Below are 25,066 nucleotides of genomic sequence, written 5' to 3'. Positions count from 1 at the left end.
CACCCTAACTTTACCAATACAGGGATAGGACTTGCCTGTAGCATCTGCTGGGCAGCATATGCAGCTGTAACACCTACTGACAAAGCAATACGGTCCAGATGTTTTAGCAGCTTCTGAGGTCCCTGGAATTCTAGGATCTCTAGGGGGAGCTTGAAGTGAAACCCATGCTTCAGCTCTATAGGAAAAAAGAAATGTAAAATAGCCCTTAGGATTTGGCTGAAGATAATTCATCAGAAAATACTGTTTTGTGTTTATTAGACTCACCAGAGAATGTTTAAAAAGCATTTCAAGGAGCATTTTGGGATCATTATTAGAATCCACTGTATGGATCACTAGGAAGGAGGTTAAAAACAAAAGTGCCAATCTTGTAACATTTTTATAGAAATCTATGGCGTGTCTGCAGCTAGAATACTGTATACCATTCTGGTGACCACATCTGAAAAAAAGACATAATTGTGCTGCCAAAAAAAAAAAAAAATGCAGAAGAGGGCAGTCAAAATGATCAGAGGGCTTTCTTGATCAACACCTTTCTTTTCAGAAAAGGATTATATTTGAAACCTTTTAGCTTAGCGCAAAGGGCACGAGGCGCACATAATCCAAGTATACTGTATAGAGTTATGCATGGCACTGAGAAAGCGGAAAGTTTCTCTCCCCCTCGCAGGACCCTGCAATTCCTAGTCTATGCTGTTAAAATAAGCAAGGAAGCGTTCCAATTCTCTGCAGAGACTTTACTCAGGAGGGGGCAATTCATCTGGGTGTGATAAAACTCATTGAGGACAAAGGCTTTGCTCTGTTCCTCACTGTGATCAGCTGGATGGTTCAGTCCATTTTTTAAAGAAATGCTTTCTCAGTGGCAAGTTGGGTTCCTAATCTAGCTGTCGCTTTAGACACCAGTGACTGATCAGGGCTTGGTTCTCAAGGATTAATTTAGAGCTGAAATGGTATTTCCTGCTTGCCTCTTTCATTCTGCAGTGAATGGCTGAGGCAAGAGGAAGAGAAGCCATCACCCCACGATCTGCCCCCACTTTTCTTCTCTCTTTGGGGCCCAGTGATGCCCTCTCTTCTGGGTGGCCCCTGGGAGAAGCGCTATACTGGGCAAGACCGCCTAATCTTGGTATGATCCAGCCAGGCTCTTCTCATGTTCTGAAAGGCAGGATTTAAGAGGCTGGTCTCGAGGTGGAAAGTTCCTATAACAGGAAGAGAGGAAGCGTCAACCCAGAGAGAGGTCCCGCTCTTCTTTCGCTGCTCTTCAAGGACAGTCCGGCCACGTGCAGCGCCCAGAGAGTAAAAAACGAGTGGGAGGCAAGCGCGTGCACGCAAGCTCTGCCTCCGATGTCCCCGTGCCGACGTGCTAATCTTTCGGACGCGAGTTCCGCGCTTTTCGCCTCGAAGGTCCGTTTACAGCTCCCGTCAGGCGTTCCCGCGAAACGCAGGGGAGTCTCGCCAGGAGCGCGGTGGCACGCGGTGGCACGCGGGGATCCGCTCCCGCCAGCCTCGCCTTCACGCCGCGCGCTTTTGCCCGTTCTAGCGCCGAAATCAGCAAGCCGAAAGCTATGGGGAGGGCGCTCCGGGGGGCGTGGGGCGTGGGAAAAAGAAAAGAAACCCTCTCAGCACTGAGGGGAAAAGACGGGGCAGGTGTGATTGCAACGCGCGTCCTCCTGCTTTTATTTCTGGCGATTTCCTGCAAACACCGTGGAAGGCTGCGAGAGGCTGAAAACGAGCCCTCCAAGCGTGTAACTTACGTACTTTGGGAGAGAGGGAAACAGATGTCGAGGGATGCGTTACGTTTCATGGTTCGTTTCAGCCTGCGGGTAACAAGACTTTGTAAACTTGGGCAGAGAGGTTTCCTCTCATTTCTGAATAAGCAGAAGGTTGCTGGCCCAAACTGTTATTTGCTGCAAAAGATTGGAGGGGCAAGACGAAGTGTGTCCTGCAGTCCTCGAATATGGTACGATTAAAAAGTCCTCTATTTTTTGGGCGGGGGAATTTCGCCCTCTACTTCTTCCTGTAAGTTACTTTCATTTTCCCAGGCGCTTCAGGGTGCCTCATCTTCAGCGGTTGTCGTGAGTAGATTCTGATGACTTTTTAAAAGATAAGTAGGGAATCAGCAGGTGGGCCCTCCTGTGGCTGCCGCTCCCCCCCGCAACCCTCCGTGCGCGGCCTTACCGGCCAGCCGCTCAGCGAAGGTCTCCTGGGGGGAGCGTTTCAGGGGAGACGGAGCGGGCGGGGGAGCGTTTGCCCTTGGCCTTCCCGGGGTGGACGCGCCCAAGACGCCCCAGGATGCAGTGCTTGAAGTTCGCCGTTCAGAGGCTGGTGGATGAGTGGGCGGCCTGGTTTCCTTGAGCTTTAGCTTCCAAACTCTGCAGCTCAGGAAGGGAAGCACCTTCCTCTTAAGGGCTCCGCAATCCTAACCGTGTGCGCGACTCGGGCTGTTGGGCCTGGGCCACTAGAGGGCAGTAGCAGACTGGACTTTGCTGTATGGCTTCGGGGCCTTCCGGGGCTGCCCAGAGTTTTGTTAGGAAACCCAGGTCTGAAAGCTCCAGCTTGTTCTGGTAAGAAACCTCAGCCCATCGGTGAAGCAAAGCTGGGATATGGATCCGTACCCCTTGCGTTTCACAATGACTTGTTCTGCCCAAATCAGTAAGAGCTTGCTGGAACATGGCAATAAAGATGAGAGATGCCATTTAGCCTGGGTGCATCTGAGATGGTGCTAAGATTAAAAAGACACATTTTGCATTGAAAATTGGAATGTAAGCGAGAAGACAACCCTTCTCCATGGGTATGGTTAACTTGTTCTTAATGAGAAAGTTTTGTGTGCTTATTTACCCTGCTTCCTGAAACCTGCTGGCAATCTTCTGCAGCTTACTGGAGGGAAATGGTATCTCCTAAACTGAAATTAAGGTGAAGGACCAGACAGTGTCTCCTTAAATATTTCCTTGCTTGTTTGTTTGCAGGTAACTTACCTGTGGCAGTATATCCAGCAAGAATGGCCAGTGGAACAATAGTTTTCATCCCCTCTAATGGAGGTAACTTAATCCAAACAGCCCAGGGGTTTCCCAGTGCTGTTGTTCAGTCATCTGGAGCAATACCATATCTACCGTATGGAGGTCAGCAAGTTGGAATTTCCTACACTGCTCCTCAACAAGTCCCCCAAAGGGGTGCTTTGGAGAAATTCCTCAATGTAGAGGCCAGAGTCCTTGGGGTAAGCACGTTTGCTATGTTTGAAATCCATTAAGGTCTCAGTATTTCTAGAGCCGTGTGGAGACCAGGGACCTGGTTCAGGGGTGGGATCTTCAGGGAAGTTCTAGATCTGGGCTTGGCTTGGGCATTGTCTGGCTCTGGAGTATGATCCAGAAAGCTCTGTTCTTGCTGGTAGTTTCTTTTGTGTTTCTAGAAAAACTCCACCTCAGATCTGCATTTCTTTGTTCTTCAACTGAGAAAATGGAGCTCAGCCATAGTTTCAGCCAGGTGTCTTTTTATCCCTTCCCTCTGGGAAGGGCAACTGTTTGGAACTTCTCCAGAAGAACCTGATAGTGAAAACTATTAAGCAGTGGAACGGCTTGCCTCCCGGAGTTGTGCGTGCTCTGTTGCTGGAGGTTTTCAAGAAAAGATGGGACAGCCGTTTGTCTGTGATGGTATGAGGACTCCTGCCTTGGGCAGGGGCTTGGACTAGGAGACCTCTGAGGTCCCTTCCAATGCTGCCATAGCTTGGCTCTGGCCCAAGCCTCCTGAAGTCACTTTGTGCTCTTGAGAGCTTACCATGCTTACCTTCCTCTGGTAAGTCTGTAGAGAGAGGGGTGACATTCCTCTCTCAAAGAGCCATCTTGATATTCTGACAGACATTCTTCCTGACAATAGCAGTCCCACTGCTATTGCTTATGGTTAAACTAGATCCTAATCTGGAGTTGTTGTCCAGCACATACTGTTACTGTCATAGGTGTCTCAGACTGTTTCTTCTCCCCTGTTGGGATTTTTCACCACAGTAAACCAGGCCTTGGGTAAACAGCTGCACTGGAAGACTAGAAGTCCCAGCACCAATGAAAGAGGGAAGGATCTGTCAAAGGTGGATAGAAAGTGATCCTATTCCAGTGGTGCTAACAAATTAGAGCGTGTGTCTTTCTCAGATTCAGAGAGCTAATTTCTCTTATTTTGAATGTTTTCCTTCCGTAGGCCATCCAAATCATGATTGGGTTGATCCACATTGGTTTTGGGGCTGTCTCACTTTGTCTTGCTCCTTCTGGCTACTTTACCTTGTCTGCAGCTGGAGGTTACCCCTTTTGGGGAGGGATATTTGTAAGTATGTGCAAATTCCTCTTCAGTCATGCACTATTTCTGTGCAGTATATTTATGTTAATTTTCCTAGTTAACATACTGACATTAAATATTTATTAATATTGTAGGCTGCCCAATCCAAAAAATTCTGGGTGGCTTCACAAAATTAAAATAATACCCAGGTATAACACAACAACTATTATATACTGTTATATAAGACTATTCTCATAGGTCCCAGATTTGCTGAGGTTTTTTTCCCCCTTTATATTTCCAGTGGACTACAATCAAATATTTTTTTCCTTTTCTTTTTGATAGTTCATTTCTTCTGGATCACTAAGTGTAGCAGCTGAGAAGCATCAAAATCGTAGTTTGGTGAGAAAGCTATATGGCATTTGAATTTCTTTTAACTGCTTCTTCTTAAGCACGCTGGGCCCTTTACATTGTCTTTTGTATTCAGATACTGCTCAGTCTTAAGTCAAGATTTGGGAAAGGAAAGCAAACCCAAGAGCCCCACCAACTCCACTTCCTGCTTTGATCAACTGTTGAACATCCCAAGCCTTGCTTCCAATTGAAAGTTCTACCCCAGCAGTGGAGGATGTTGAAACATCCAGAATTAGAGCCTGCCCTGGTCCCCATTTTGCAATGGGCTTCTTCTCACATTCCCTTCATGATGTGCCACCTGCAGGACTGCAGGTCATGTCAGTATATGACGGAAATGAGAAAAGCCTGAAATGGCCAATGACCATGACGTGGCTACTTGTTCTACCAGGACTTTCTTAATTGCTACCAGAAATGGAGCTAGTGATGAGCAGAGAGGTGTGTTCTTGCATTCTCTAATCTTGAACCAGACCTCTGACCTTCCTCCTCCTCCTATGGCTTGGCAGAGAGCCCTGTTGCAGAAATGTTCCTGCATGAAAGCAACATTAGGAGGAAGGCCAGTGCACCATCCCTCTTGTTGCCTCTCTGTAATGTACAGCTAAAAGAGCATTTATTTATTTATTTATTTATTTATTTATTTATTTATTTATTTATTCAACCGCCCATTTATGTTTAGAATATGTAGTTTATTGAGCATATACGTTGTGGGATTTGTTTAGCCAACATGTTAAGGGGTGAAGACATCTTACCAGTTTTCCTATCGCTTTTAATCACCTGGCCTTCAATGGAGACTGATGTCCAGAAACAAAAAGAAGGAATTTGACAGTGTTATAAAACCCTTCAAATGAGTTGTGGGATTTGCATTTCCAGTGTGGGAAGCCCCCAGTGCAGCTGTTTGATACGTAGGTTCTTACTGAATGTTGTTTGGCTTCACCACTGGTTGATTATGTGCCATTCAGCGCGCACATAGTTAGATTTCTTTCACCATGGCTGGGTGTAATTTTCTTTATGATTTGCACTTAATAAGACCTATGCTGTCATTGTAATTTTTCTCCCCCCCCGATTTATTGCTGTTGTCCTTCAGGTGAGATGCAGTGTACGAATGAACATCACAAGTGCTATATTGTCATTAATTGGTATCCTGCTGTGCATATTAGAGCTCAGCACAGGTGGTACTACTTCTCAATATAACCATCCATATGAGATCAACTGGGCAAAAGTAAGTCAACCAATCTGCTCTAGAATTTTGGCTTCATGTGCAGGATCCAGAAGACGACAGATCCTAGATCCCTTCAGTTTTGTGTGAAATCTCCCCTTGAATAGGTCTCAGTCCCAAAAACACGAGCGCTACTTCATTTGAATGCTGTTTTATATATTCGTTACATTAAGGCCAAGCAGCCATCTGATGGTTGTAAAAATTTGGTTGTTTTACAGTAGGGCCTGGGTGGTATAAAAGAAAGGGAGGGCTTGAGAATTCTATATAGACGTCAGCTGCAAACATCAAAATCCGTACCAGGTTCTCCCCCCGTGCTCATCCCTTCTTTGCATTTGCCAGATAGTTTCAGAAAACTGAAATTCAGGTAAGTTCTGGAGTGTGGACAGAACCATCTTGCAATTTAGAACAAATACCAGGGATCAATGGCTCTATATTTGAGCATTTCTTAAAGTGCTGAACTTTGGTTTAATTTCTTTAGCATGCCAGTATTAAATCAGAGCCTTTATTCCTTCCAACCTTGACAGAAGATTGGGAAGAGGTTGTGTAAAGGGGCTTGGAAGTCTTTGTCAAGGTGATTGAAACTCTTCTGCAGAACCGTAGGGTAAAACAAACGTTTCACTCAGAGGCAACCAGGGCCTCCATAGCCATTTTTCTGAGGAACACCAGAAAGGGCAAAAGTGACGGTCTTGTTCTTTCCTCAGCCATGGGGCATTCTCCTGCAAAAAGATGCCACCGCTGCCATTTTGCAGGTTCCTGCCCTGCCTTCTGCAAAGTTGTCCTGCCCAGGCCCGTTTCCCTCCCTTTCCCCTGAACAAGGTCAAATGGGAGGTTGTGGGTGGGCGGGGCTGCAGCTTCCCTCCGGACAGGGATTCCCAGCTGGTCCTTTTGTTGTAGACAGATGCAATTACAGGTAGTCCTTAAAGACCACAATTGGGATGGCGATTAATTGGGCTAATTAAATGAAAGACTCAAGATGGCGGCAGGCAGCAAATACCCAGCATGAGGCTCCCAGCCATGATCATCATGGAGGTATGGAGTCTGAATGTGGGGTGTGTGTAGAGAACCCCGGCATTATCTCTGTCTGTGGGGAGGAGTGTTGCGGAGGTGGTGGCTGGGCCAGGGACGGCCAGGAGAATCCGTGAGCAAAGGGGGTGAGTGTGGCAGCAGGTGGCGCTTGGACCCAGGGGGACAACGGCTGCGGTGGCGGGAGAGTGCTTGTGGTGGTTGCCGAGGCCATACCGTTTGGGCTGGGCGCAACACCCAGTCCTGAGAGTGACAACGATGGTGAGAGTTGGTCCACCTGGGCCGAGAGTGGATGTGGGGCCAAGGCCCATACCCAGCGCTGCAAGGTTCAGTGGCAGTGCCGGTGGTGAGAGTGCTGGCAGTGGGATGGCAGCAATGACAGCACTGGTGGCGGTGCCAAGGCAGATCCAGTTAGGATGGCAAAGCTGGAGGCCAGGGCCCAAAGGACCACAGAGCCCAAAGCCCACAGAGACACTAGGACCTCGGGGGGCCTGGGTTTCTAGCCTCCTAATATGATAGGGGGGCTACCCCCAGAAAAGAGCCGGGGTGACTGGAGTGCTTGTGGTCTGAGTCAGTGTGTGGATGTTAGATGAGTGTACTACCTTCTTCCCAGGTGGGAGGAGAGTAAGAGTGGATGTGGTCCTCTCCTCATCTGCTAGTGAGAGAGGCTGGCTGAGAGAGGGAGTATGGGAAGGGAAGAGGGAGTTGGGGTGACTCAGCCCCTGTTGGCACTGAGAGCAGGTAGCTGAAGTGCCACAGGCCCATTCCCCCCCCATTCCCCCCCTTGGGCTGAATGGCTTATGAGATGACGGGCCCCTTAAACCAAAGGCCAGGAGGGTGGATGGAAGATCACTTGGGAGATTCAGGGCAGGTAAGGGTATTCAAGTGGTGATGGGCATGGGACGTTATGGAGGGAGCCAGAGGGCAGGCCATTTCAGGGGAAGGTGCCCCCGATGTGTTATACTGGTGGCATGATCAGGCCCTCTGCGCTCAAGCCCAGAGGCCCAGGCTTTCAGCTGCTGCTGAATGCTAGGTCGATTAACAATAAGGCCCCCCTTATTCATGACCTTATTGGGGAGGAGCAAGGTGACCTAGCATGTATTACCGAGACCTGGCTGACCCAAGAATGGGGTGTCCCCCTTTCAGAAATGTGTCCAGACATATTTAAGGTTCGGCACCAGTCAAGACCCCAGGGTAAGGGAGGGGGTGTGGCAGTTGTCATCTGGGAATCTCTACTGGCCTTCAGGGGCTCTGCTCTACAAGTTGCTGGTTGTGAGACCCTGTTCCTGAAGATGGACTTGCGGGATCAGTTGGGAGTTTTGCTTCTGTACCAGCCTCCCTGCTGCATAGCAACCTCCCTTCCTGAGCTGCTGGAGGCCATCTCAGGGTTGGCGATGGAGTTCCCCAGGCTTATGGTCTTGGGGGACTTTAACCTGCCGTCCTTGGGATTGGCCTTGGAAGCAGCTCCGGAGTTCATGGCAACCATGGAGGCCATGGGCCTATCCCAGATCACCCATGGCCCGACTCAGGACAGTGGTCACACTCCGGATATGGTTTTCTTGTCAGAGCAGTGGCAATGCGATCTGGTGGGGGATTTGGCATTGTTCCATTTGTCATGGTCAGACCACTCCCTGGTGCCTTGAGATTCTCTTATGCTGCCCCCCCCTGCAGGGAAGTGGGACCTATTTGAACGGTCTGCCCCCAGCAATTGATGGACCCGCTTGGGTTCCAAAGGGAGTTGGGGTTGTTCCTGAGACCTTGCTGCACGGTCTGGCGGAGGCCCTGGCTGCAGCCTGGAATAAGGAGGCAGCTGAGGCCTTAGACAGGATCACACCTGTCTCTGAGACAGGATCACGCCTGCAGCTGAGGCCTTAGACAGGATCATGCCACGCCTCTTGGTCCATCGCCCCTGGCACTCCCCGTGGCTTATGGAGGAGTTAAGGATGCTGAAAAGGGCTAGAAGATATCTAGAGCACCGCTGGCAGAAAACAAAGGATAAGTTTGACTGAACACGGGTTAGAGCCACTATTAAGACTTACCTCGTGGCGATAAGGGTGGCAAAACACCATTTCTCCACTCTTATTGCATCCTCGGAGTGCTGCCTGGCGGCCCTGTTTAGGGTCACCCAGTCCCTCGTGGGTAGGGAGGGCTCAGAGGACCACTTACAGGGCCATGCAGAGGAATTTGCTGAACACCTGACAGATAAAATCGTTTGGATCCATTCCCAGTTGGAGGCCAAGCATGATGCAGGTCCCGTGGAGATGCCCAGGGAGCGGACTTACCCAGTTATCTGGGAACAGTTTGATCCTGTTGGACCTGAGGAAGTGGACAGGGTCCTCAGGGCTGTTAGTGTGGCTACCTGTACTTCAGATCCTTGTCCCTCCTGGTTGATTAAAGCCACCTGGGAGGTGACATTGGGGTGGGTACAGGCGGTGATCAATTCATACTTGCAGGAGGGGTTGTTCCTGAAACCTTTTAAGGAGGCCCTGGTCCACTCACTCAAGAAACCATCGCTAGATCCCACCCTTCTGGACAATTTTCGTTTTTAGGAAAGGTTGTGGAAAAGGTGGTTGCGCAACAGCTTCAGAGGATCCTGGAGGAAACAGATTATCTGGACCCCTATCAGTCAGGTTTCAGGCCTGGTTATGGGACAGAAACAGCATTGGTCGCACTTTTGGATGATCTCTGGCGAGAGCAGGATAGGGATAGTGTGTCTATCCTTGCTCTTTTTGACCTCAGTGGCTTTCAATACCATCAACTATGGTATCCTTTTAAGTCGGCTGCAGGAATTGGAGCTGGGAGGCACAGCTCTATGCTAGTTCAGCTCCTTCCTCCAAGGCTGATCCTGATGTTACCTTTTAACATCTACATGAAACCATTGGGTGAGAGCATCAGGCCCCATGGGATGAGGTATCATCAGTATGCAGATACTCAACTATACTGTATATCTCCATTCCGGGTGACCTAAGTGATGCTGTGGCTACCCTTTCGGGGTGCCTGGAGTCTGTAGGGGCCTGGATGGGGGACAACAGGCTTCAACTGAACCCCTGGTAAGACAGTGGCTGTGGGTACAAGGAGCCTCAAGATCTAGGAGCTTATCCTTGGTTCTTGATGGGGTTGCATTACCCTAGACAGACCAAGTGCTTAATCTGGGGGGCCTCCTAGACTCACGTCTCCTGTTAGAAGTGCAGGTGGCAGTCATGGCTAGGAGGGCCTTTGCGCAACTTCATGTTGTGTGTCAGTTACACCCCTTCCTGTATTGGGAGTCTCTTTGAATGGTCACTCCACCCTGGTCACCTCCCGGTTGGATTACTACAATGCGTTCTACATGGGGCTACCCTTAAAGAGTATCTGGAAGCTTCAGCTGGCACAAAATGCAGCAGCACAGACAGTTTTGAATGCCCCCAGGGGGGCACATGTAATACCTCTCTTACACGAGTTGCATTGGTTACTGGTTTGCTTCCACGTCCAATTCAAGGTGTTGGTTATTACTTTTAAAGCCCTTCATGGCACAGGACCAGGTTAACTGAGGAGCTGTCTCACCCACTTTATATCAGCCTGCCCCACTCGGTCCAGCAGAAGGGGCATGTTGCGGACCCCACCAGTCAATGAATTTTGACTGGTGGGGTTTAGGAAGAGGACCTTTTCTGCTGTGGCCCCCACCCTGTGGAACAACTTACCACCTGAGGTGTGGTGCGCCCCCACTCTTATGGCCTTCAGGAAGAATATAAAATCTTGGCTATGCCTGGGGGCCTGATGGAGGCTCACATTGTTGGACTTGGCTCATGGGGTAATTGATTCTGCTCCTGCTCATCTTGAATTTTATAGTCTTTTAATGTATATAGTCTTTTATATAGTATTATTTTCTAGCTAATTTAATATGAATATTTATATTTTTACTATTTTTACTGTTTGATTTTAATTGTGAGCTGCCCAGGGTCACACTCTGGGGAAGATGGATAGAATATAAATTTAATAAATAAATGGAAGGTTGTGGGTGGACGGGGCTGCAGCTTCCCTCTGGGGAGGGATTCCCAATTGGTCCTTTTGTTTTAGACAGATGCAATTACAGGTAGTCCTCGCTTAATGACCACAATTGGGACTGGAAAATGTGTTGTCTGTTGCGGGACAGTTGTTAAGTAAGTCGCACCCAATTTCATGAACTTTTTTGTAGTGGTCATTAAGCAAATCTTGCAGTTGTTTAGTGAATCACGTGGTTCCCCATTGATTTTGCTTGCTGGAAGCCGGGCAGGAAGGTTGCACGTGGTGATCATGTGACCCCGCGACGCCGCAACCATCAAAAGTGCGAGCTGGTTGCCAAACACCTGGATTGTGATAACGTGACTGCAGGGATGCTGTGACAGTTGTAAGTGCAAGGACTAGTTGTAAGTGTTCAACACCGTTGCAACTTCAAACAGTCGCTAAACAAATGCTCTTTAAGTGAGGACTACCTGTACTTGCACTCAGTACCACGTTTTTCTTTTATTGCCAATTTTCATCATTAGAGCTTTGCTTTTTGATCAGGAGTTGACCAGGATATTTTTTTTAAAAATAACTGCCAGTCCATTGCCTGAAAAAGTTTGAAACCCCTCCTGCATGTGTCCACCAGCAGAAGAGCTCACCTCGGACTGAACAGGAAAGGACCAAAGATTGATCTTGAAAGTATTTTGGATCAGGCTGGAGGCTAGAAAAAAAATTCCCCAGTGCATTCCTGGGAGAGGTAGCTTGGCAGCCAATGCATTCATTCGAAGCCCACCTTTTCCCTGTTTGTGCGACCCAGAGCACAGCATATGCAACCTGCCCTCTGCCTCCCAGCGCACACGTGTGCACAGACACACTGATTCAAGATGGGGGAGGGCAGAAACCCACTCACAAAGAACATGTGTGAGTTTCTTATGTAGGAGAAAGTACCGCCATGGGTAAAGGTTGGCTGGTAAAGGGGGTGGAAAGAGTTGCAGAAGCTGAGCTCTGCCTGCTTTCCCTACCTTGTTGTTCTTTCCAACCATATGGAATGTTGGAAAGAAAGTTGCCCAGGACACGGCCTGTCTGTTGGCATGATAACCCTCCAAAAACTCAACTGAATGGGACCAAATGTCAGTTTCCCACCCCAGTTTGCCCCCCCCCCAATTCTTTCAGCATTGCATTGAAGCTGGGTTCCTCCAAAGCAACAGATCCAAATTGGAATCTACTTGAATGTTTGTAAGTGATTCTGGGGGACAGGAACACAAGACAATGTATTTTGCAAATAAGGGAAATGTCCAGGTACAGAATTAATTAGCTTGCTTTCACTACTTTGGGTTCTGTTTCTGTTGACTCCTGGTATACATCAGGACGACATTCACCCAAAATGTACTGAGTCGTCATAGCTTGATGACTTTGTTGTGGGTAATATGCCCACTTAAATAAGGAACCAAAGCGATTGGAGATAAGTGAAACAAAGCGTCTTTTATTGGAAAGCACAGCTACCGTGATCACTGGGCACCTGGCCACCAGAATGCCAAAGAGCCCCAAACTAAGCAAGGTTAGTTTTGTATCATCTGTGGTCCTGCACTTCATCTTCAATTTGGTCAGCAGTGATTCCTGATCAATCTTTGAGTTAGATTCTTTTGACACTTGTGGGCGCATCTAGCAGAAGGCCTTCCAACACAGATCACCATCTGCTAAAATAGTTTTCATTGAAAACTTTATCAAATGTTTTGCTGAAGTCAAGATATCTATAGCATTTCTATGATCTAAAGTTTATTTTAAAATAGATAAGAGTAGGGTGGCAGGACTTATTCTTGACAAATTCTTGCTGACTTCTAATCAGTGCATTGGTTTCAAGTGCTTAGAAACCAAATGCTAACCTTTGTTATAGATTTTCCCAAGTATCAATGTTGGACTGCCTGGTCTATGCTTCTCTTGAAGATAAGTGTAATATTCGCTCTCCTGCAGCCATTCTTTCTCACATATAATGGAGATTCTGTGGACTCCGTGCACAGCAAAGTCCTTCGATGCCTAGGACACCATTCTTTTGGACCTGAAGAGCTGAATTCCTTCAGAGTCCACAGATATTTGTTGACCAGATGCAATTCTGCCTTGGTGTGATAAATACTTTTGTCTGGTGGCAGATAAATTCTCTTCTAAAAATTAGTCCAAGCCAGGTAGGACTTCAGTAATTCTACTTTGTCCTTCTCACTTGTCAACATGTCATCATTATAACAGCATTTTATCATCACTATTTATTTTTCATTATGCTTCATTGATCTCTTTCCAACTATAGTCTTTCTAACATCTTTTGTGCAATTAAGGGCAGTTGATTGTCCTCATTCTTGAAAATCTGTCCCTCGTTCCATTTTCTTATGTCGTTCTTTAATTTTATTTTTAGGATGGCTGCCAGTATTCTGAGTAAGAAAAAACACAGGAAACTGAGCTTACCCAGAGTTGACAATGAACAAGTTTCAGTCTGCTTCTTCTGTACCCCTCTACGTTTTCTAAGTAAAAAAAAGTGATTCGTGTAGTTAAGCAAGTAACAGCAAGAAGATAACTGTAGGACAACAGCCCAAAATGCAGAATCCAAATTAAGGTTTTATTAAACTGAAAGGGGGAGATATTATATTTTATATAATCATTTTAATTACAGCTGTCATTTATATTCAGATGGCAGGTATTGTTGAAGATGGCATCAAATTGCAAAAATCTCTTCTGACTAGACCAAAGTGTGTTGATATATAGGCAGTGAGAGTTTTCTGCACATGATCCAAATCTTTAAAAAATTAAGTAGATTTCTCTGTAGGGGACAGGAAAAAAGGTCCAAAAAGCTCACCTGCTGCAAAAGCTGAGGGATAGCTTAGAAAAGTTATTGCTGTGATGAAGCTAAGTGGCCTAACAAAGGTCCAGCTGATTATAGTGGTTGTGCTGAACACAGAGATTGTGTGGAAAATGCAGTCTTCTCCCTAAAACTTTACACTGTGTCCCCAGCTATCAAGAAACAGTTGATTGACCCCCTTTACTCACAGCTTTGGTTGCCCTGGTCACCAGCTGTGAGAGCTCAAGTAATGTCATACCAGGGATGGCATTTTCTTGGGAGTGTTTGGGGGAACAAAGGTGATGCGTAGGGCCAATGATCACTTAGGTGCCAACGTAGGATGTCCTTTAGCGGTCTGGCTGGGGGCTGCATCTCGGTTTTGGAAAGATTTGGCACCTCTATGTTTAAGATAAGCAATTTAGCCTTTCATTTTTTTTATTTTTTCTTTGCTGGCCTTATCTCACTTTGACTTATTACTTCATGACAAATCACAATCAGCCTGGGTGTTTTGTAACACTTACCCAGTTGTAAAAGTTTAAACAATGCCAGTTAAGGAACTGTGTAATATCCTAATATCTCACCTCTTTACTACTTCTCCTGTACCAGAGGGCTTCTTAAGGAATTTCCTTATTTCTCATTCAACATGGTTGCTTACCATTTGAAGCTAAATTGGGTAGGTAAGCCATGCTAATACAGTATAGGCAGGAAATGAATAGATTACAATTAGGCCATTCATAAGAGCAGAAAGATACCATTATCCAATGAATAGGTAAACAAATTTTCAATATTCAGATTATTTTAATTTGCAGATGCAAGGAAAATGCAAGGTAGCCTGTTTAAAGCTATGAAACAGCAAGAAGATTTAAATCAGTTTCCTTGTTCAGAAGTCAGTTGGTGGCCTAAATGTCTGAATGAATAGACCGAATCCAAGGAATTAAGACCTCAACAAAGCATGGCTCAGAAATAAAACAGATGTAAGGATTCAGAGCCAAACATTTTTTTTTCCTTCCAGTATCTTTTGGTAGTACAGAATAGATTTACTCAATAGACACAGCATAGGATAATACATAGAATATAATGGGTTTCTGAAGAAGCCAAATACAAACTTCATTAATGTTAAGTGGGTTGGTTTGTTTGTTTATTTTCATCATATTTATATGGCTGCCCATCTCACAGACAAATGATTCTGGGCGGTGTACAACAAAGCTAACAGTGTATGCAAACAAGTAATATTATTATTAAAAACTTGAAAATTATAAAAGGCACAAAGCGCGTGTATATATATATATATATATATATGGCAAAGAGCAGATGTTAATTATACTGGAGCAATCTCAATATTTTGCCAGTCCCCTGGGGTCCCCAGGCCTGATGACACAACCAAGTCTTGAGGGACTTTTGGAAAATTAAAAGGGATGAGGCCCACCTCACCTGAGGGGGAAGAATATTCCATAAAGCAGGGACCGCAGCAGAAAAGGCCAATTGCCTAGGACCCGCCAAGTAAAGGCTCCTTAACCAACAGGACCTGCTAGATCTGGTGGGACAGGCAAATGTAATTGGTGAGAGGTAGTCCCTCAAATATCCTGGTCCTGTGACAGGTAGGGCTTTAAAGGCCTAAACCAGAACCTTGAATTGGACCCGGAAACAGACTGGTAACCAACACAGCTTATGGAGCAGAGATATTATGTGTGTTCTTCTAGAAACACACATTAGTGCCCCCACCGCTGTATTCTGTACTAGCTGAAGCTTCCAGATACACTTCAAGGGCAGCCCCATGTAGAGCGCATTACAGTAGTCCAACCAGGAGGTGACTAGAGCATGAGTGACTGGGAGTAGAGCCCCTCCTTGCCATGACTGCCACCTGCTCGAGCAGGAGTCATGAGTCTAGGAGAACCCTCAGATTGCACACGGGGTCTGTTTGGGGCAGTGCAACCCCTTCCAACACCAAAGATGGTATAGTCCTAGAACCAGCAGGCCCCAAAACCCAAAGCCACTCAGTTTTGCAAGGGTTCAGTTGAAGGCCATTGTTCCCTATCCAAACTCTCACAGCCTCCAGACACCAGGCTAAGATGTTCATAGTATCGCTTATTTGTTAGGGGAGAACTGATGATACCTCACCCCATGGTGACAGATGAGCTCACCCAGCGGTCTCATGTAGATGTGAATATGAGCAGAGAGAGCACCGAACCTTGCTCTCCCCCCACCCCGATCACCACAACTGGAATCAACCCCGAAGAAAGGAGGTGAACCAGCAGAACACTGTGCCATCCATTCCCAATCCTCTGAGTTGATCTAAAAGGATACCATGGTCAATGGTATCAAAAGCAGCCGAGAGGTTGGGTAGGGCAAAGATGGATGCATAACCCCCATCCAGTCTATGCCAGACATCATCCAAAAGTGCAACCAATACCATTTCCATCCCATATCCGGGTCTGAATCCTGACTGAAAAGGATCCAGATAATCCGCTTCATGTAGGGTCCTTTGAAGCTGGGCAGAAGGGGAAGTTAGATTCTGGACAAAAAGTGTCCAGTGATGGCCTCTTGAGGAGGGGGCAAACCAAGTCCTCTTAAGAGGTAATGGAACAACCCCCTCCCTCAAAGAATAATTTACTACTGCTAGAACCCACTCACACGACACTCCCCAGGCTCCCTTAACAAGCCAGGATGGGCATGGATCTAAAGAGCAGGTGGCTGAGCTCACAGTCCTAAGGACCCTGTCCACTTCATCAGGCCCAACAGGTTCAAACCGTTCCCAGATAACCGGGCAAGACTACACCCCAGGCACCTCCTCCGGACCTGCAACAAGGCCAGCCTCCAACTGTGAGTGAATTTGAGCAACTGTGGCTGAAAGATGCTGAACAAATTATTCCGCACAGCCCTGCAGGGGGTTCTTCGCACCCTCTCTACCCAAGAGGGCAAGCGTCACCTGGTTGCTAGCAGATGTGGAGCAGGGTAGAACTAACTATGTCTGCATTCTGAGTAACCCCGCTATGCAACTTTTAAGATGCTAAGCAGTAATTAACCTTTCAGGTATACCTTCTAGATTTGATCCCTTGCTATTGCAACATAGTTCTGAAAAACCTTTGCAAAAGTTGCAAGTGGCGAATTTTCTTTGAAGAACATTTCTACAGGCTCGGACAAATGAGGACATGCTTAACTGAGATCAGTTAATCAGTGTTTCCCAACCTCTGCAACTCTAAGATGTATGCACTCCCAGAAATTAACCCACCCATGATGTCTGGGGAATTCTGGGAGTTGAGGTCCACATGTCTTAAAGCTGCCAAAGTTGGAAAACCCTGAGCTAAGTCAGAGAAGTCCAGATCGTAGCAACAAGACCAAGCACAGCCTTATCACTATAGTGTTAAACGTCTAAGCTTTCAGTGAGTAGAACTGAAGTTAATACATATGGTGTAGGTGTTCTTGTGATGTGTACCAGTAGTTTGCTTCCCAAAGTCATTTGGTCTCTGTCTCATCTGACACGGAATGCCACCTAGAAGTTGGTGAGCTTTGTACTAGGAGCTAATATTACAAATGTCTTTAGAAAATGGATGAAAAGAAAGTGATGTTTAAAAACTACAAATGTAGGAGAAAATCACATGAATAAATTTGCCTTTTCGAGCAGAGAGATTTAAGGGAGATTTCTCCTTAAAGTCTAGCTATTAATCCTTATGCACTCAGCCAAACCTGAGAAGCTGAATTTGATTTCTCCCCCCTGCATCGTTCTGATGGATCCCTCATATTTAACAGTCACATGGCAGGCAAAATTACCCTGGTCTTTGGCATGTTAGCTATAGCTACTAACACTGGGAAGACCAAATGGGTGAGTTAAGTTGGGTTTGCTTGTTTTTATAAACACTTGCCAAAATCCACATTTTCCTACTCGTGGAAAGAAAGAATTTTATATCCCCAAAATTCAAATCTGGGAGTCAGATGTGATCATCCCTAAAAGAGGATCATCATTTTCTGATTGTCTGTTAAACATCATCTTTCCAAGAGGAAGCTCCCTGATTCTATGCATATCTGGGGAAATGGCCTAGGAGAGCTGAGAATTTCTGTATATATAAACAAATGATTTAGAAAGTAAGTTGGATTGTTCTTCTCTGCTCTGTCCCACATGAACAGCTTTTTCCAGTGCATAAAAGGAGAAATAAGGGTCAGGTGCAATATGTGCTATTGTGCAAATATTTAACTTTATATGTGGATTTGAAATATTACTGATCCCCGTTTGATTCTCAGTGATATCTGGACTTTCCCTTTGGGATACTGCAAAACATAACGATGCTATTATATTCCCTGATTTGGATTTCTCATATCATTGCAGGCTGTACACTGTCCCTATTTTTTCCTGATACCATTGTTTCTCCCAGTGTTTTCAAGGAAGCAGCTGGGAGACCCTTTTAATGGTGTAGCACTTAACTGGACTAATTTCTCAGCAAATAACTTTCCACATGTCTCCATACCCTACAGAATGTCGGTATTGGCTTCTGCAGCTTGGTGCTCTTGTTTAGATTGCTGGAATTTTGTATCACTGTTTCACTTGCACATTTTGGGTGCCAGGCAGCTTGCTCTGCTGATGACCAAGTAAGTCTTTGATACTTTGATAATAGTTTTAGCAGCTCTTACTGAGAAGTTAAGATAATTACCCATTTTTCTTCTTTGTATTTACACCCCAGCCAACCTTACCTTTTGCTGCTTTCTTTACTATAACCCTGAGCAGTAAGTGAGGGCAGTGTTTCTCAACCTCAGCAACTTGAAGCTGTGTAGACTTCAGCTCCCAGAATTCTCCAGCCAGTACTCAAGTATCTTGTCACTTGATCACAGTTTTTCACAATGTTACCATCTCTTTAAAAAAGTACTTAGGGTAAGCAGCCAAATCAGGATACAGAGATACTTGTATCAGTTCACAGTAAGTTGAAGCCATTTCAGGAAACCAAAAAAATAGGCTTCCCTGGAGGGAGATGCATCTGCTTCAGGCCTTAAATTGCTAAAATAAGTTAATAATCTCCTAATAGCTTTCTGAATAAATCATGACAATATTTATTTCTTTATGCACAGCCTCAATTCAACTGGACCCTAGGAGGTTTACAACAACACAACAATAACAATACAAATGCAGTAACATAAAATATAAGCAATATATAACTCTAATAAAAATGAGTGTACAAAACAAAATCAGTCCCAAAGAAAAGCAGGTCTTTGCCACTTTCCAGAGGACATCAGAGCAGGTGCCATCTTTGTTTCAGAAGGTCAGCGATTCCACCCAGAGAACAGTCACCTTTGTGGGCCCTCCTGTCACACCTCTTGGTAGGTGGGGGACCCTGAGCAGACATGCTATGATTGTCTGGACCAGGAGGGCAGATTTGATCAGGGAAAGGCGCTTAACTTCTCAGGCCCTAAGTCATTTGAATGTTAAATTATAGTTTTCAAGACTTCTCTTTCAGCTCTGAGCTCTCAAGGGTTTCAGCCTATTGGTGAGGCTCCCAGCTGATTCTAGGCAAGCACAGCGCTACAGTTGAAAACCCACAACTGGAGACCCTATTCCTCCTACCTGGAGCAACAGATGCCACCAAAGACACAGTAGTTTTTGTATTTAGGTATTTAGGTATTCTTTTCTGTTACAGCCAACCACGGTTTATGTGCCTTACCAAGTCGATGGAGATGCAGCAGTCGCTACTGAACCCAATCCTCTTCCTTCTGCACCAATCTATGACAATTTGGTTACCAAGCCACAGTAAAAAAACACCAGGAAAGAATTGTGAGAAGTGTTGCAGCAGAGGTCTCAGGAGGAGCAACGCATTTCATGTTGCTTTATTTTGTTCTCTAGCTAGTTTGTCTTTCAGTTGCAGCCTTTAAGCACCAATTGGTGTCGAGTTTTTACCCTGCTTGTTTTTACCTGAGAGTTACAAGGCTTCTCTGGAAGCAAGAATTGGCGCTGTAGATCATCAGCATCGTCTTGAGGAAGTACACTCTCTACAGTGGATGATGTGAGCAGTTTATTAGACCTTTGTTTATATTCTGGATGGCATTTTCTTTTTGTGACAAATACTGTATTAAGTAGGAGATTGATGCTACAGAAAAGATAGGTAGCAACATTAAAACAAATTGTTAGTAAAACAGGTGTCACTGGCACAATAGTAGCAATTACATAGTCGCTCTGATCCTAAAACAGATTAGTAGAAGTTTGCATATAACTAAAGTCAACTCTACAGACTTTGTGATACTGTTATTTCCTGTGTATGTACAATAAAACTGAATTAGTAATCTGGTGGAGTGTCTTCATGAAATTGCCTACCCACTAATTCAAATAATGCCCCAGCTGCATGTTGAATTCTCCTTCCTCCCCGGGAAGATGAATTTAGAGGACAAATTACGGAGAAGGGAGATCAGAAACGCTAAAGCAACATTTATCACCTCCTTCCTGATGCCCCTTCACCAGCCTTAACCGAAACACTGACATATTTACTGGTAGAGTCTCTGGTTCTGCTCTGGTGTTAACTTCTTTAAGCCTTTCAGAGCTGACCCTGGCATTATGTTAAATGGTGCCTCTAAGTCCCTCCAAAAGTACTTGTTCCTCTTTGATTTTTTTTGTCCTTGAGCCTCATGCCTTGAGGAATGAGAACTGAAAGCAGCAGGGGGGGTGAGCCTGATCATGGTTTCCTGTAATGGGAGTTATTTCTTTGTGCTATGGCACTCTATACTTCAGATATTTGGCATTTTGCCAAGGGGACTTGCTTGTTTTTGTGGGTCTTGCTAATACTGTGAGTCCTGACTCTGCATTGGTTTTGGAGGTAATAAAAGAAAAGGTAAGGGGGTGTTTTATTTAAACCAATGGGTTTTTAATATTATTTTTCCCTTCCAATCACAGGGATCTTTTCATTCAGGCCGCTTCTTTACAACTGCGGTATTGAGGGTCTGTCCTATATGCGTCCTTTGTTAGCAGTTTACATTTAGTATATCAGAATACTAAAAAACCTGATATTCGAGAGGAAATCCATTTTAATATTAATGCTGAAATATAGTTTTAATATCAGTTGATTGGGCAGATTTCCTGAATGGAGCAAGCGGCAGTGAGACAAAGTAGATTTTGGAATGTATCAATTACGCATTGGCCATTCATAGGCTAGAGATCTCTGATTCTCAGGAGGGCAAATGCGTCTTTGACATAAGGAACTCCAAAGATTTATTGACAAACGTGGTTTGGGAGTCACCCTGTGCAATCATTCAGAGTGAGTATAACACAATTGATTTGCATATTAAAAAGTTGAAGCAAAACAGTGCTCAGGAAATTAAATTTTACACAAGTCCCATCTCAAAGGAAGTATTCCATTCAATGTTTTTTTAGGATTATCCCTATGAACTACATTTTAAAGTCGTTGTATTAAAATATTTAACTGTTATCCTGTAGACTGATTTAATGACATACATTCCAGATACTTAAACAAGATAATCGGGTGCTCAAACTGGGTTGAATGGGAATTGAGACTATTGCTCCATTTGGTCATGAAACGTTTTACAGGCTTCCTTTCCTTCTCTTGCTAAATACGATGGATGGCAGGGAGTGAGTGTTGTGGAGGTTGATGAGGTCCAGGTTTAAGTCCTATGTAGCAGCAAGATAAACAATTTCATATAATCTATCAAAACACCAGCACCACTAAAGGTCTTGTTAAGCTTTTTGCTTTTAAATTAAAATCCTTTAAAATAGCATTCTTTTTTTCTTAATTTTCCTTCCTTATGAGATGTCTAGCATACATTTTGCTAATAGGACCCAACAAAGGGACTGGTAGTTAAGTGCTTGAGTTCAGACCCTTTTTACATATTGAAATGATGAAAAGTAGAACCCAATCCATAGAATGTAAGTTATTTGATCAATACAAGTGAAGTATGGAGCCAGCAGTGGATCCTTTCAGCTGACATTAGATTTGATTAAATCAGGTGATCCAAGGTTGCTTTCAGGAAGCTTCCCAGATTTCAGTTAAGCTACAGACACATTCATTATCTGCATCCTTGAAGAGTTTACAATTGTGAAGACATGCAATTCCTAAATCAAAGCCATTCACACTTTTAGGGAGGGTATATGCCGAAAGGGAGTCAGTTGGAATGTATAGAAGGAGATTGCTGCAATTAAGTTCATTGTGGCTGATGACCTTGGATCAGAGACAGGCAAGAGAAACATTTGGGGAGCCCAACTGATACAAGCTCCTGAATTAATCCTAATAAATGCATAGGATTAAGATTAGGATCACTTACATGGACTAAGTTTAAAGCCACAAAGGGCTTGATTTTTCTTCCACGTGACATTCTCTTGAAGATTCATTGCTTGCTTGTTTATAATTATATGGTGAAAAGTTTGCGGACTGCAATGATCTTTACAGGTATACAAGATACACATTTGCACAGTTTTTGAGGCTTAGATTCATAGGCCACATCCTGAATATAATCTAGCCACAGCTGAAATGATGTCCTACTTCCTTTCTTCATTTTCATTTCTTATGACTTTGCAGTGAGGTTCACTGGGTGCAGCTGAGAATAAACACATTGAGAAGTGTGCTATAAGTGTTTTGGAGTGGAGTCAAATGAATTGAAGGAACTGTGATGGAGTGTATCTACGAGGAGAAGAGTGATGTAGGAGATCAAGACTGTCAGGAGGGAGGGGGTGCATTCCAGAAGGGGAAAGGAGACAAGAAACAACGCAGTCTGCAGGGGGAGCATGAGAAGAGAAGAGCAAGAGATTTAGAGTAGCCCCTCCCTAGAATCTCCCAGGGTATATCCACTAGTTGCTGTAGTATGGATTTAGTCTGGCAAGATTCTGTCTATAAGGTGTCAGCAAAGAAAGGAACTGTACTCAACCGGACCGTTTCACTGTTGTTCTTGGGCTGGGCCTGACAGGAACAGAGCTTCATTTGATTCAGGGTTCCACTATGAAACGTGTGAAAGGATAATAGGGCGCTTCTGAACATGAGCAGAGGACATCCCTTTCATTGCTGACGAAGTCACGTAAAGGTCAGAAGTCATCTAATCCTACTAAAAGGAGTCCCTTTTCTTTGACCAACCAGGCATTGGAGTGGTCTTATTATCATTCTTATACAGCTCAGCTTCCCCAGACCTTAAATTAAGAAAGGCAGATAGATTCAAGACCTTTCTGGGAAGTTATCATTATGTTGTCTAAAAGAACCTCTGTGGATAACAGTTTCCATTCATGTTGCTTCCTCTGAGTGCTTGAGTAGGAATAGATTCATAATTTCATTTTTAGCTTTATGTGCCCATTGATGGCTGACGTCTGAATACAAAACATCCAGGAATTCCCCTGCGTTTTTGGATGTAGCTTGGTTTAAGATGCTGACAGTTTCTCAGTTGAAATAAAGGTTAAGTCTGTCCATGTGTTGTGAGGTTAGGGAGTTTTCATCATGTCTTCTGACTGCTAGTTGGTGTTACCACCACATGGCATCACCGGAGCAGACAAACCACCTAAAGCCATCCAAAACATCTTAAGCAAACCAAAAGACCCAGTAGCTGAAGAAGAAAAAACAGGAGTCATCTACAACTTGAAGCATAAGGACTGTAACAACCCCTATGTAGGACAGACAGGCAGAAGACTAGCAGAGCGCATCCATGAACACCAAGTATCTTCCTCCCCCTCCTCTGGATTATAATATGGTCATTTCTGCTCCACGTCAGAATGAAGAATCCACAACCAGAAGTGTGCAAAGTGATGCATTAGAAATCCTGGGAAGTAGACAATCACATTCTCTACCACTACACAGATAGCATTAAGCAGACTTCAGGATATTAAAACATATCCATCCTTTTCTCAAATATAATTCTTCCTCTATAATGGTGCTTGCTATATCACATGTCTACATTTCCCTGAAGCAATCTTTGATCATAGCAGACAGCTTTGTCTATAAAATGTTGAAATGTTGTTCCTTTATCAGCTATGGGCCTGCATGAGCTAATTTGTTAATCTGAGATGTATAACCTATAGGCAGCCAGATGAATCGATATCCAGCCTATGATATTCCACAGCTGTTTATCCAAAGATCCACCTGTATTTTTTAGAATCTTGCTTAGAATTTAGTACATGCACCTAAATTTATTTTCTTGGGAAAAAAAAAAAAGGTTATTCCAAATGTATTTGGGCAAATTTAATTGCTAAGAACTCAGGAAGTTCAAATTCCTGGGGACAGCAAAGACCAGATCTACATCTTTCATCTTGCTGTTTGTCACTGAAGACAAATTCCTTGTATATATTTTATACTTGGTCATTAAAGTATTTTGTATTTGTATTGTACATATCCAGAACTGTGGATTAGGCAATTTATATCAAAATCTGCAAGGATCCAACTCCTCCAAATGCCACATTTCCAGGAGTCTTCTATTAGTATCACAGCAGTTCTTAAGTGAAGAGCAGGGGGATCCTCTCGAAAACTTCTCCTAAAAAGTGCTTTTCTTCCAAAATTACATTGAATTCAGAGTACAAATTAATGAAAAATCAGCTCCATTTGATTTTATAAGCATTTCCAGAATTCACATCTGCAGCTATAAGGAGATCTAGCATGCTAATATACAATGAACTTGCTCTTCTTTGAATGTTGCAGTGCAATCTGCAACTAAAAACTCTATGCAGAATATGTACATTGGTTAAAATGGACATATATTCGGTAAATGTATAGAGATTTCTACCATGCTAAGATTGCACGGGCAAATGCAGGTTTTAAGAGAATTGCACAAAAATGCCTACAAGATAGAAAATAGGCATGAAAGTGTTACTGCTTCATACCAACTTGGACTGGAGAAATCAGGAATAGCTGTGATATAGAGCAGTACTGCAGTACTGCTTAATACCCCTTTGCCCCCATGTTTTTCTCAGTTGCCCTAGGAGGGAGCAGAGTTTTCAATCACAATATGGGGTCTCAGAGACAAGGAGAAACTTCACTCAGCAGGAAAGAGAAAGCATTCAGCCTTGTGTAACATGGCCCATATGAGGATTGCAGATTCTTCGTCCTTAACAAATTGTCCAAACTCTTTAAAAATAGTTTTGTCAGCTTTTCCAGCCTGGTGAGCATCAACAACTGTTTTCTGGAGGTCCTGAGAAATCTCCTTTGCTGGAGCCATGACACACTTCCACATACCTGCAATGTGAAAACCAGATACTGAATACTCAGAATTCTGTTCTTTAAATAAGGTGGGACCTCCCACACTCAGACCTGATTATCATCCCATTGATTGAAACAGCTGACTCTAATTTCCCCTTCAAACGAACTGCCAGGTCTTGAATTAAAGACTGAAAAGGGCAAATTATCTTGGCATCTAGAAGAGATAAAGATGACCCGCTTTTTAGAAATGAAAGCTGGGAATAGCATGGCTCACCTAGGAGGGGACAACTGTCTCCC

General features: G+C 44.5%; 1 protein-coding gene across 4 annotated transcripts; it reads left to right on the top strand.

Moving 5' to 3' along the window:
• The first annotated feature begins 1,055 nt into the window (after positions 1–1,055).
• On the top strand, positions 1,056–19,964 carry LOC103066515 (membrane-spanning 4-domains subfamily A member 8-like). 4 transcript variants are annotated; one of them, XM_088146220.1, is made up of 7 exons: positions 1,056–1,392; positions 2,955–3,202; positions 4,171–4,293; positions 4,588–4,644; positions 5,735–5,869; positions 18,144–18,257; positions 19,298–19,964. In XM_088146220.1, the coding sequence occupies exons 2-7, from the start codon at positions 2,987–2,989 to the stop codon at positions 19,409–19,411; spliced, it is 759 nt and encodes a 252-aa protein (XP_088002346.1). In that variant the 5' UTR covers positions 1,056–1,392; positions 2,955–2,986; the 3' UTR covers positions 19,412–19,964. The 4 variants fall into 4 exon arrangements, with proteins under 4 accessions (XP_088002346.1, XP_088002347.1, XP_088002348.1 ...); XM_088146221.1 differs by lacking the exon at positions 1,056–1,392 and adding an exon at positions 1,681–1,793; XM_088146222.1 differs by lacking the exon at positions 1,056–1,392 and adding an exon at positions 1,835–1,948.
• Positions 19,965–25,066: the final 5,102 nt, after the last annotated feature.

The sequence above is a fragment of the Python bivittatus genome, unplaced genomic scaffold, assembly GCF_059951505.1.
Source record: "Python bivittatus isolate LINGU-HERP-01145 unplaced genomic scaffold, Pbiv_v1 ctg000480_np1212, whole genome shotgun sequence".
In the NCBI taxonomy this organism is placed as follows: Eukaryota; Metazoa; Chordata; class Lepidosauria; order Squamata; family Pythonidae; genus Python; species Python bivittatus.
This window is presented reverse-complemented; position numbering and strand designations above follow the sequence as displayed.